Source organism: Bombina bombina, chromosome 4 (assembly GCF_027579735.1).
Source record: "Bombina bombina isolate aBomBom1 chromosome 4, aBomBom1.pri, whole genome shotgun sequence".
Classification (NCBI taxonomy): domain Eukaryota; kingdom Metazoa; phylum Chordata; class Amphibia; order Anura; family Bombinatoridae; genus Bombina; species Bombina bombina.
The window spans coordinates 1,169,293,218-1,169,306,750 of record NC_069502.1 but is presented as its reverse complement, the minus strand read 5'-3'; the positions used below and the strand labels follow the sequence as shown (position 1 = coordinate 1,169,306,750).

General features: G+C 35.5%; 1 protein-coding gene across 1 annotated transcript in view; it reads right to left on the bottom strand.

The window, feature by feature from the left end:
• LOC128658136 (calpain-13-like) overlaps positions 1-13,533 on the bottom strand; it is a 281,469-nt gene that overhangs the window by 22,320 nt on the left and 245,616 nt on the right. Inside the window, exons 19-22 of the mRNA XM_053712636.1 lie at positions 12,043-12,113; positions 9,438-9,506; positions 8,747-8,825; positions 5,249-5,365 (exon numbers count right to left, since the gene is read on the bottom strand). Of these exons, the coding sequence (XP_053568611.1) occupies positions 5,249-5,365; positions 8,747-8,825; positions 9,438-9,506; positions 12,043-12,113 (336 nt within the window). The remainder of the gene's footprint in view (positions 1-5,248; positions 5,366-8,746; positions 8,826-9,437; positions 9,507-12,042; positions 12,114-13,533) is intronic.

Sequence of the window (13,533 nt, the reverse complement as noted above, 5' to 3'; positions counted from 1 at the left end):
ACCCCCCCAACATTACAACCCACCACCCACATACCCCTAATCTAACCCAAACACCCCTTAAAAAACCTAACACTAAGCCCCTGAAGATCTTCCAACCTTATCTTCACCACGCCGGGTATCACCGATCCGTCCAGAAGAGGCTCCGAAGTCTTCCTCCTATCCGGCAAGAAGAGGTCCAGAAGAGGGTCCAAAGTCTTCCTCCTATCCGGCAAGAAGAGGACATCCGGACCGGCAAACATCTTCATCCAAGCGGCATCTTCTATCTTCTTCCATCCGGCACGGAGCGGGACCATCTTCAAGCAGCCGACGCGGAGCCATCCTTCTTCACCGACGGACTAACGACGAATGAAGGTTCCTTTAAGGGACGTCATCCAAGATGGCGTCCCTCGAATTCCGATTGGCTGATAGGATTCTATCAGCCAATCGGAATTAAGGTAGGAAAAATCTGATCGGAACAGCCAATAGAATGCAAGCTCAATCTGATTGGCTGATTGGATCAGCCAATCGGATTGAACTTGAATCTGATTGGCTGATTCAATCAGCCAATCAGATTTTTCCTACCTTAATTCCGATTGGCTGATAAAATCCTATCAGCCAATCGGAATTCGAGGGACGCCATCTTGGATGACGTCCCTTAAAGGAACCTTCATTCGTCGTTAGTCCGTCGGTGAAGAAGGATGGCTCCGCGTTGGCTGCTTGAAGATGGTCCCACTCCGCGCCGGATGGAAGAAGATAGAAGATGCCGCTTGGATGAAGATGTTTGCCGGTCCGGATGTCCTCTTCTTGCCGGATAGGAGGAAGACTTTGGACGCTCTTCTGGACCTCTTCTTGCCGGATAGGAGGAAGACTTCAGAGCCTCTTCTGGACGGATCGGTGATACCCGGCGTGGTGAAGATAAGGTAGGAAGATCTTCAGGGGCTTAGTGTTAGGTTTTTGATGGGGTGTTTGGGTTAGATTAGGGGTATGTGGGTGGTGGGTTGTAATGTTGGGGGGGGTATTGTATGTTTATTTAAATGCAAAAGAGCTGTTTTCTTTGGGGCATGCCCCGCAAAAGGCCCTTTTAAGGGCTGGTAAGGTAAAAGAGCTGTTTAATTTTTATTTTAGAATAGGGTAGGGTATTTTTTTATTTTGGGGGGCTTTGTTATTTTTTTAGGGGGCTTAGAGTAGGTGTAATTAGTTTAAAATTCTTGTAACCTTTTTTTTATTTTTTGTAATTTAGTGTGTTTTTTTTTTGTAATTTAGTGGGGTTTTTTTTGTAATTTAGTTTAGTTGATTTAATTGTAGATAATTGTAGATAGTTTATTTAATTAATTTATTGATAGTGTAGTGTTAGGTTTAATTGTAACTTAGGTTAGGATTTATTTTACAGGTAATTTTGTAATTATTTTAACTAGGTAGCTATTAAATAGTTATTAACTATTTAATAGCTATTGTACCTGGTTAAAATAAATACAAAGTTGCCTGTAAAATAAATATAAATCCTATAATAGCTACAATATAATTATTATTTATATTGTAGCTATATTAGGGTTTATTTTACAGGTAAGTATTTAGCTTTAAATAGGAATAATTTATTTAATAAGAATTATTTTATTCCGTTAGAATAAAATTATATTTAACTTAGTGGGGTGTTAGGGTTAGGGTTAGGGTTAGCTTTAGGGGTTAATACATTTATTATAGTAGCGGTGAGGTCCAGTCGGGAGATTAGGGGTTAATAATTGTAGGTAGGTAGCGGCAACGTTGGGGGGGGCAGATTAGGGGTTAATAAATATAATATAGGGGTCGGCGATGTTAGGGGCAGCAGATTAGGGGTACATAGGGATAATGTAGGTGGCGGCGGTGTGCGGTCGGCAGATTAGGGGTTAAAAAAAATTTAATAGAGTGGTGGCGATGTGGGGGGACCTCGGTTTAGGGGTACATAGGTAGTTTATGGGTGTTAGTATACTTTAGAGCACAGTAGTTAAGAGCTTTATGAACCGGCATTAGCCCAGAAAGCTCTTAACTCCTGGCTTTTCTCTGCGGCTGGAGTTTTGTCGTTAGATTTCTAACGCTCACTTCAGCCAAGACTCTAAATACCGGCGTTAGAAAGATCCCATTGAAAAGATAGGATACGCAATTGACGTAGGGGGATCTGCGGTATGGAAAAGTTGCAGCTGGAAAGTGAGCGTTAGACCCTTTCCTGACTGACTCTAAATACCAGCGGGCGGTAAAAACCAGCGTTAGGACCCCCTAACGCTGGTTTTGACAGCTAACGCAGAACTCTAAATCTAGGCGAGCGTTATTTAAAAGGTGCGGGGGGGAAAAAAGCATGCGTAGCTAACGCACCCCTTTGGCCGCAGAACTCTAAATCTAGCCGTAAGATAGCTACAATTTAACTAATAGTTACATTGTATCTATCTTAGGTTTTATTTTTATTTTACAGGCAACTTTGTATTTATTTTAACTAGGTAGAATAGTTATTAAATAGTTATTAACTATTTAATAGCTACCTAGTTAAAATAAAGACAAATTTACCTGTAAAATAAAACCTAACCTGAGTTACAATTACACCTAACACTACACAATAATTAAATTAATTCCCTAAATTAACTACAATTAAATACAATTAAATAAAATTATCTAAAGTACGAAAAAAAACCCCCACTAAATTACAGAAAATAATAAAATAATTACAAGTTTGTTAAACTAATTACACCTAATCTAATCCCCCTAATAAAATAAAAAATCCCCTCAAAATAATAAAAAGCCCTACCCTATACTAAATTACAAATAGCCCTTAAAAGGGCTTTTTGCGGGTCATTGCCCTAAAGTAATCAGCTCTTTTACCTGTAAAAAAAGTACAATCCCCCCAAACATTAAAACCCACCACCCACACACCCAACCCTACTCTAAAACCCACCCAATCCCCCCTTAATAAAACCTAACACTAACCCCTTGAAGATCACCCTACCTTGAGAAGTCTTCACCCAACCGGACCGAAGTCCTCAACGAAGCCGGGGATAGGGTGGGTTTTAGAGTAGGGTTGGGTGTGTGGGTGGTGGGTTTTAATGTTGGGGGGTATTGTATTTTTTTTCACAGGTAAAAGAGCTGATTACTTTGGAGCAATGCCCTGCAAAAGGCCCTTTTAAGGGCTATTTGTAATTTAGTATAGGGTAGGGCTTTTTATTATTTTGGGGGGCTTTTTTATTTTATTAGGGGGATTAGATTAGGTGTAATTAGTTTAACAATCTTGTAATTATTTTATTATTTTCTGTAATTTAGTGTTTTTTTTTCCGTACTTTAGATAATTTTATTTAATTGTAATTAATTGTATTTAGTTTATTTAATTCATTTAATTATAGTGTAGTGTTAGGTGTAATTGTAACTTATGTTAGGTTTTATTTTACAGGTAAATTTGTCTTTATTTTAACTAGGTAGCTATTAAATAGTTAATAACTATTTAATAACTATTGTATCTAGTTAAAATAAATACAAAGTTGCCTGTAAAATAAAAATAAAACCTAAGATAGATACAATGTAACTATTAGTTATATTGTAGCTATTTTAGGGTTTATTTTATAGGTAAGTATTTAGTTTTAAATAGGAATAATTTAGTTAATTGTAGTTATTTTATTTTGATTTATTTAAATTATATTTAAGTTAGGGAAGTGTTAGGGTTAGACTTAGATTTAGGGGTTAATAACTTTAATATAGTGGCAGCGATGTTGGGGGCGGCAGATTAGGGGTTAATAAATTTATTAAAGTGGCGGCGATGTCCAGTTCGGCAGATGTTAGGGACGGCAGATTAGGGGTTAATAAAATGTAACTAGTGTTTGCGAGGCGGGAGTGCGGCAGTTTAGGGGTTAATATATTTATTAAAGTGGCGGCGATGTCCAGTTCGGCAGATTAGAGGCTAAAATTTTTATTTAAGTGTTTGCGATGTGGGGGGGGGGCCTTGGTTTAGGGGTTAATAGGTAGTTTATGGGTGTTAGTGTACTTTTTAGCACTTTATTTAAGAGTTTTATACTACAGCGTTAGCCCATAAAACTCTTAACTACTGACTTTCAAATGCGTTAGAGATCTTGGAGGTAGAGGGTCTACCGCTCACTTTGAGGAAGACTCGTAATACCGGCGTTAGGAAAATCCCATTAAAAATATAGGATACGCAATTGACGTAAGTGGATTTGTGGTATTTTCAAGTTGTGAAAAAAAAAGTGAGCGGTACACCTGTACCTGCAAGACTCAGCGGGCGTTAAAAAGCAGCGTTGGGACCTCTCAATGCTGCTTTTTAACCCTAACGCAAGACTCGTAATCTAGCAGATTGATTTTTATCTTTGAATTTTTATTTTGAATAAGCCTACTATACTAGCAAGTAAATATTAATATTAATGCAAAAGCCTGTGGGTGCAACCTCTATAGACATGTGGGTACAAATAATAGAAGAATATATAATATAAGTACCAATATATGTGAATTTAGGTATTAGATGACTAATCAATATGTATTGGTCAAATTCACAATGATAATAATAATCATCATCATAATAATTCAGTCAGACTTCTTATACAGAAGCGTTTTACAAGGAACCCTACCAGGCCAGGTTAGAAAGACTATTAAATAGAGAAGAATTGGATAGTAACAAGAACAGACAATGCAATAGCACTTACTCTGAATTTTAAATGAGCAGTATTTTTTTTCTGACAAATTACATAATTTGTTTGCTCCTTGTATCATGTGCCATTTATTAGCCAATCACAGAATCATATATATAAATACTGTGCACATTCTGAGTAGTAGCTGGTGCAACAGAAAGTGTGCGTCTAAAAAGATTGTGCAGAGTTTGATAATGGAAATAAATTAGAAAGTCTCTTAAAACTGCATGCTCTATCTGAATCATGAAATATTGTTTTGACTTTAGTGTTCTTTCAAGTATTTATCTTCTGGGGCTATTGAGTAGCTCAAGTTTTTTCAATCTGACCTGCTAGGGTTCCTTGAGGACTGGAACTAATAAATAACCTACTATAGAGCAATGCAGGGAATAACACAAGTTCTTTAAAGTGTTACTTTGTGATAGGTGAAAGGGAGCATTCCTACAGTTCTAACGTTCATTCTGAAGATATTATAGATTAGCTAAATCCAGTGATGGAAGGTGATGAGGCGATGCCGCAATAATTTAGGTCTAAGCATCAGTCAGGCAGCATTTCATTTTAATATAATTAAGTAAAAGTCATTCATATTAGTTTAGCTATACAAATATAAGTAAGCTTACTTGTCACAGTCTCCAGCCGTATCATGCAGCACACAAAATCTGAGAAATTTATTTTATCCGTAGAGTCACCATATCTCAGAAGCATCACGTTCACTACAGCATCACTAACCATTAGTCCTAGAGCAAGAGAAAGGAAAAACAGTGTATGAAATATTTTAGTCCTTAAAGGGACAGTCTACACCAGAATTGTTATTGTTTTTAAAAGATAGATAATCCCTTTATTACCCATTTCCTAGTTTTGCATAACCAACACAGTTATATAAATACACTTTTTATCTCTGTGATTACCTTGTATCTAAGCCTCTGCAAACTGCCCCCTTATTTCATTTTTTTTGACAGACTGGCTCATGGGAACTCCACGAGCGTGAGCACAGTGTTAATTATATGACACACATGAACTAACACCTCCTAGTGGTGAAAACCTGTCAAAATGCCCTGAGAGAAGAGGCGGCCTTCAAGGGCTTAGAAATTAGCATATGAACCTCCTAGGTTTAGCTTTCAACTAAGAATACCAAGAGAACAAAGCAAAATTGGTGATAAAAGTAAATTTGAAAATTGTTTAAAATTACATGCCCTATCTGAATTATGAAAGTTTATTTTGGACTAGACTGTCCATTTAAATATACTTTAACCTCTCTCTTTCTTTTGTTAAATTTAGATTGTGTGTTAAGATTAAATCAATAGGGGTTTTCAAAATACCAATGGGATATTTACAGATATAAAGATTTCAATAAAAAAATAGTAATTTAGATTATATGCAATAAAATCAAAAAGGGTATTTTAGAAACAACTGTCAAATATATACATTAAGGTAACTGAACATTATATGTATGAATGCTTATATGAAAACCTGGTTGAAAAACCCAGATCGTATGTAGCTAAGATTACATTATTTTTCACAGTGTAATATGTCCTATATCAGAGGTTGCAAACCTGTGACACTCATCTAAGATAGCACATAAACATTTAACCTTTCCTAGCGCCATACTGCCAGTGACCTACCAACTGCAGCATGGATTCATTCAGCAGGCGGGCAGCGCAGCCTACTACTACATCATAGGCCATACTTGGGAAACTACAACTTCCAGCATGCCGTGACCTTGTAGGGATACATTATTAAAAGCACAACCTTCAAATACCCCCTGACACCAGTGCAAAGGGAAATTTGTAATAAATTCCAACTGGCATCAGTGCAAAGGGGCCTTATATTCTGTAAAAAAATATTTGTAAAGCAAAAGAGAACATATTTTGTGTAAAGAAACTCTTTGACACCAAAACAAAGGAGTCTTTGTTTTCTTATTTATTTAAAATTGTATTAATTGTAAAAATATTACTTAAAGGGACAGTCTATACAAACTTCAACTTTCCTGATTCAGAAAGGGCATACAATTTTAAACATAGTTTAATTTTACTTTTAAAATCAAATTTGCTTTTTTCTCTTGTTATTCTTTGTTGAAAGCCAAACCTAGGTAGGCTCATAAGCTAATTTCTAAGCCCTTGAAGACCGCCTCTTATCTCAGTGCATTTTGACATTGTTTTACAGTTAGAAAGCACTAGTTCATGTTTGCCATATAGACACCATTGTTCTTACTCCCGTAGAGTTATTTATGAGTCGGCACTGATTGGCTAAAATGCAAGTCTTGCAAAAGAACTGAAATATAAGGGGGCAGTCTGCAGAGGCTTAAATTCAAGATATGAACAGAGGGGACAAGTATACTAATATAACTGTGTATACTCATATAACTGTGTTGGTTATGCAAAACTGGGGAATGTGTAACAAAGGGATTATATATCTTTTTAAACAATTACAATTCTGGAGTAATCTGCCCCTTTAAGTTAACTTGTTGGGATTTGTAAAATAGAAATATGATAATAAAACAATTATAATCCTCTAATAAACATTACTGCATACAAAATACATTTTAGGAGAATATGACCAATTAGGGCAGGCTCACAAAAAGATTGGAACCTGGCTTCTATGCATCTAAAAATAGACCCTTAATAGAAATCTTTAATCTTATATGCAATACAACATCTTGCTCTCTGCACACTATGTCCTGGGCATCACAGCAAACAAAAGACATTTCCTTTGTGACTGATAACAGAAATCAATTTTCTTGTAGAAAAATGAACAAACGGAAGCTAAATTTGCAGTCAACCACTATATGTGTCCTAGTATTTAACATGAATCTCAACAAAGGAAACCAAATTCCCTGTTTCATCATGAAAAATCTATTCCTAATTATTATTATTTTTTTCTGCTATAAGAATGGTTAACGTTACAGTAATGTTCACATCTAGGGATGAGTAAATGTCTCTTTTGAGTCACTAAAATACCTTCAGTACTTTGCTTATAAAATGTATTTAGTGTCTAATGTCACTTTACGGGGACATTGATATTATGCATATCACAGAGCACCATTTAAAAAGATTAAAAAACACTTTTTGTCTAAGTATGTATGAAAAAAGCAGTATGAAAAAAGCAAGCAATTTGAAAAGCAAAAAACTTTCCAATTTTCGTGTATTATAATATTTGCTTTGATCTCTCTGTATCCTTGTTATAGAGCATACCTAGGTAGGCTCAGGAATGTGCATGTTTCATGAACATTATATGGCAGCAATGTTTATTACAATGTTATACAGTTTTGTACACTAGATGGCAACAGTGTTTTGCAAGAATGCATAACATTATTAGAAAAATATCTGTACCCTTCACCTTCAACAAAAGATACCAAGAGAATGAAACAATCATTTCTAAATGGTAATTGTAATAGGAGTATTTTCATAAATTTTCATATTTAAACATAATGGTAATGAAGTTACTAAAAGCTAAATTATCTTTCTTTACACAATTAACTTCCCTAGCTTTCTCAGACTCATGTATAGGAATCTGTAAATAAATGGGTATGTAAGGTGACTTTTTGTGGAAAAATAAATTAACAAGAAAAAAAGAATAACCTGGTAACTTTGCTCCATTAGAATAAAATAGCGGTGACTTTGTCATCTGGCTATACACATAGATACTGACATACAATATAATATTTCAAAGAAAAGCTGATTTTTAAAGAAATAAAAATACAATGTGCATTAATGAATTAATTAATTACCATTGTTTAATGAATGCACATTTATTATCTTTTTATTTAAAAAGTATTACAATTTGCCCAAAGTGCAGCTCTACCAATTGTTTTGGATGAGTACATTTCAAGAGGCATTTTACAAGCTCTAATTTAAATCAGTAAATGCTACAGCACTGTTTTAGCTCTGAGGATGTTCGTTCCACAGTAAAAGTCAGAAGCCATCTCTTCTCTCCTATATGTGAATTTTAGATATGCAAAGTTTAGTGTTTTCTGCAGACAATTCATTAAATCACCCCTTTCCAAATAAACAAATAAATCAGCAAATACAGTGTTGATACGTTATGGATTATCCCACAGCCATACAAGGCATGATTAAACCCAGTGATAGTATCACTTTAATACAATACAAATATATTACCAGCTTCTTGTACTGCACTCCTCAAACCCTGTCCATCAATGAATCCTGACTGAATCACATCAAGCGTCCGGAAAATATCCTGAAATTATAAAATAAATATAAGCTAACAGAGAAGTTTATGTATAGGAATACTGAGAGGAGGAGGAGAAGAAGAAGGAGAAGAGGAAACAGAAGAAGGAGGAGGAGTAGGAGAAGGAGAAGAAGAAGAAGAAGAAGAAGAAGAAGAAGAAGAAGAAGAAGAAGGAGAAGAAGAAGATGGTGAAGAAGGAGGAGAAGGAGAAGATGAAGAAGAAAAAGGAGGAGAAGAAGAAGAAGACAGAGGAGAAGAAGGAGAAGGAGAAGAAGAAAATGAAAATGGATAAAAAGGAGAAGATGAAGGAAAAGAAGAAAGAGGAAGAAGGATATAATAATTATTATTATTATTATTATTATTATTAATAATATTTGTAAAAAAAAATAATTACAAATGACTGTACCAACCCAATTATGCCTTCTAGACACCCACGGAAGAGCCTGGACCAGAAGAAAGACTCCTACACAACCCTCTATAGTAACTATATACCGAAAAATATTATCTCATAATTTTCATGAATGCCCCTTACTGAATGGCCTTTCCAAATTGGAACCCAAACTTAGGTTGTTGAGTTAAAAAGTAAGGGATTTCTCCAATGAACAGAGTAAATAAAGGTACCTTGCACATGTTCAGGCGTTTCCAGAGGCGCCCAAATTCTTTCAGGTTCAGTCTTCCATTTGCGTTAAGCTTCACAATTTGTTAAGTAAAATGTTTTTCAAACATTGAAGTTTATTTTAAACACACACATATATATGTGTGATACATTAATGTTGATTGATTGATAGGGACTTCCTGCTAATGCTCACTAAGCATTAGTAGGAAGTAAGCTATATACCAACACAAATCAACAGCCGAGAACTAGTCTAAATTTTTAATCAATGTTAAAGATATAGGAAATGTTTAAAATGTTGCATGTTTAAAATACTTTATAGTTAGAATGATGCAAATTTTCTATTTTAGGATTAAAGTAATATACCTCCAATATCTGCTGGATGATTTCCGGGATGTAGGAGGTTAAAAGAGTGTGGGCAATGGCCCACTGGTAAATTGTGGGTAAGGCTGTGCACTGAACAAGAGGAGTTACATGCAGATGGGCGGTGATACAGGTGTCAGTGGGCGTGTCCAGAAGTCTGTGTGCGAGTCATTAAGTTACTTAAAACTGTGATCCCCAGGGGTTGCAGACAGGACAACATGATATACCTACTAACCTGTGACAATCCAGCAGGCTTTGCATTGGTTGGGAGTTATGCTATTACAGGGTGAGCTTATAGTTTACAAGTTGAAGGTGTGGAGACATCATTTTTGGGGTAGTTTGTCAGGTTGATTTTAGTTGTAGCAGTGAGACAAGGCAGTCCAAGATTTTTTTAAGGTTTTCTTATGGTTAAGATGAAAAGTAGCTAGACACAGTCTGATGGAGCAGAGAAGAGAATTCCAGAGGACAGGAGAAGCACATCGATAGTGTTGGAGGCAAAAGAGGGCAGATGTAGATCAGAGATTGACCAAAGAGGATGGATCTATTTGGAGTATGTGGAGATGAGAGAGGAAATATAGTTGGAAGTGAGGTTGTTGAGTACTTTATAGGTAATGGTTAATATTTTCAACTGCATTATAAAGTGCAAGGAGAGCCAGGGTAGGAATTGGCACAGTGGGGCAGCCGATGTAGATCATGACTTACGTGGATGCGTCTAGCTGAAGCATTTATAATAAATTGGAAAGGGGAAAGTCAGGATCTAGGAAGGCCATTTATGAGTAGGTTGCAGTAGTCAGTATGTGAAAAAAATAGGAATTAGTATTTTTGTTTAGGTAAGTAAAGTGTGCATTCTAGAAATGTTGCACAGGTGTGAATGGCAGAATTTGGTTAAAGCTTATATATGTGAAGTAAAAGTGAGTTCAGAGTCAAGATTTATGAGTAATGTTGGGATGAAGGCGTGTGGTATTAGCTATGTCAATATTTTCTACTTCTGGTTTATTTAAATTCCCACTTTGCCATCATTTTTGTTTGTGTCACTTCTTCGACTACAATTCACATGACAAGCTATCTTACTGTCGCTTAAAAGATCTTTGAAACAGGAACCCCATCCTTCTTTTTTTAGCATAAATCACTGTCATTGGGTAGCCTTACTCATGTACTCTACAGAATTTGGTGCTGCTTTACAATTAAATAATAATGATCTCCTTGTCCTGCTAGAGCAAAATACAAGTAACGATTGGACAGATCGGCAAATTTATGTCTACTGACATCTTTTAGAATTGGGGTTAATAAGAAATAACCAAAATCATGATCAAAAGTTATTGAACATAACCTATCTTTCCAGCATTTATTTAGTGAGCGTTCCTGCCATTAATATTTATAGCTGCATAAGGTGTCCAATACATGATATCTCATACATCAAACAGAAACAGCTAGCAACATGGGAACACAATAATCAGAAAATGTATGCAAATGTTTGTTAAAAACAATTGTGTGTTAGTTTTGTTATGATAAAGTCTTTATTGGTAGAATAAGAGGTGTCTCGAGGGGCTGCATGCGGACATTCCTGGAAGTAGTTGGAATGTTTTCGCTTACAACCATCTAGAATGAAGAATTCAAAACTTGGTTGTCTCATTTTTATTTCATTTATGAGGTTTTATTTTGTGCACATGTTAGTGTTTTATATTGGTAGGTTTTTGTTTTGTTTGTTCTGCAAGGTTTTGTAGGTGTTATCATGATACTGGTATTCTTCACAGTGGAGCTCATTCTACTTGTTGAGAAGCGACTGGTTGTATAAGAGATGCTGCTCTTTTGGTTATAATGGAGGTTAAAGGGACATGGGACCATATTTTTCCTTCAGGATTCAGTTAGAGTGCCTAAATAAAAAAATAAAAAAACACATTCTAGTTAAATTTAATTATCAATTTTACTTTGTTCTCTTGGGGCGTGATGATCAAAAACCTTATAATATAATGTATGAGTCTCTCCACATAAACAAGATACAATATGTGTTTTAAATGTTTTATAAGGGGCCTCGTCGTATTGCTGAGACTACATAGATCATCTCACCTGAGTGGAGAGCTATAGATCATCATAACTTTTTCCTTGAGATATTAGTTGTCAAACTGGTTTTATTGAATTTAGACCAATGAATAGGGGGTATTCAGCACCTGCATCAAACCCCTAAAACTGTCAATGTCCCATTTTGGTAGATTCATAAAATATTTAGACCGATTTAGTTACAAAAGATACATCCATCAACATTAAAATTCCTCGACAGCCATCCAAGGTGAACTCTCCTCTGTCGGCGTTGAAAGTTGGATCTGCAAATTAGAGTGAAAGATTCTTATTAGTATCTATAACTTATAAAGCACTAACATATTACACATCCATATGTATACATTTATTATATACACTGGAATTAAACATTTTAAACAAATAAAATAATGGCGGCTCTGAGCTGCAATCTGCAATTGATAAGCTTTTCTAAAAACTACACAGCAGGGAAAAAGATTTCCAAGATTATAAATTAAAGGACCAATAAATACAGTAGATTTACATAATCAACAGATGCATGGTAAAAAGACAATGCAAAAGCACTTAGTCTGAACTTCAGATGAGTAGTGGATTTTATATTTGACAAATTTCAAAATTATGTATATTTCCACTCCTCCTATATCACGTGGCAGCCATCAGCCAATCACCAATGCATATACGTATATACTGTGAATTCTTGCACATGCTCAGTAGGATCAATCCCATATTTTGGATGAATTGGAACTCAGACTGCAAGCCAGACCTTCTTATGCAGCATCAATAACTGACCTAACAAATGCTCTTTTGGATGAATGGGCATACATTCTCACAGACACACTTTGAAGTCTTGTGTAAAGCCAAAAGATTTGCAGCTGCTTTAGCTACAAAGGAGTGGGGGGCAACTCCATATTGAAAAAAAACAGTGTACCCTAATTTTTCTCCTCTTTTTTTTACTTCTGGAATGTATTCAATTCTTTACAAATAGCTCCTTCACCTCAATTTCATCATTTGAAATATCTAATATTGCCTCTGGTATCCCTACCTATACTGCAAGTTTCTATACTTAAAGGGACACTGAACCCAATTTTTTTATTTTGTGATTCAGATAGAGCATGAAATTTTTAACAACTTTCTAATTTACCCCTATTATCAAATTTTAATAATTCTCTTGGTATCTTTATTTGAAATGCAAGAATGTAAGTTTAGATGCCGGCCCGTTTTTGGTGAACAACCTGGATTGTTCTTTCTGATTGGTGGATAAATTCATCCACCAATAAAAAAGTGCTGTCCATAGTTCTGAACAAAAAAAACAGCTTAGATGCATTCTTTTTCAAATAAAGATAGCAAGAGAACGAAGAAACATTGCTAATAGGAGTAAATTAGAAAGTTGCTTAAAAATTAAAGCTCTATCTGAATCATGAAAGAAAAAATTTGGGTTCAGTGTCCCTTTAAGTATTGTCTATAGAAAAGTTTTGTAAACATAGGGCTAGATTATAAGTGTAGCGCTAATTTATTGCACGCACGCAAACGTTTGCGGAAACGCAATAAATAACCAGCCAGCCAGATCAGATCTTGTGTCAGTTTTCTAAAAGTTCCCCAAAATAGTACTGCACTATGCAATTTTAAGGGGTTAGAAGTTGGCGGGTGTGGGGTGTTAGAAAAAAATGGCACTGAAAGTGTCTTTACATTGGGAACTGTGTGTTCCCT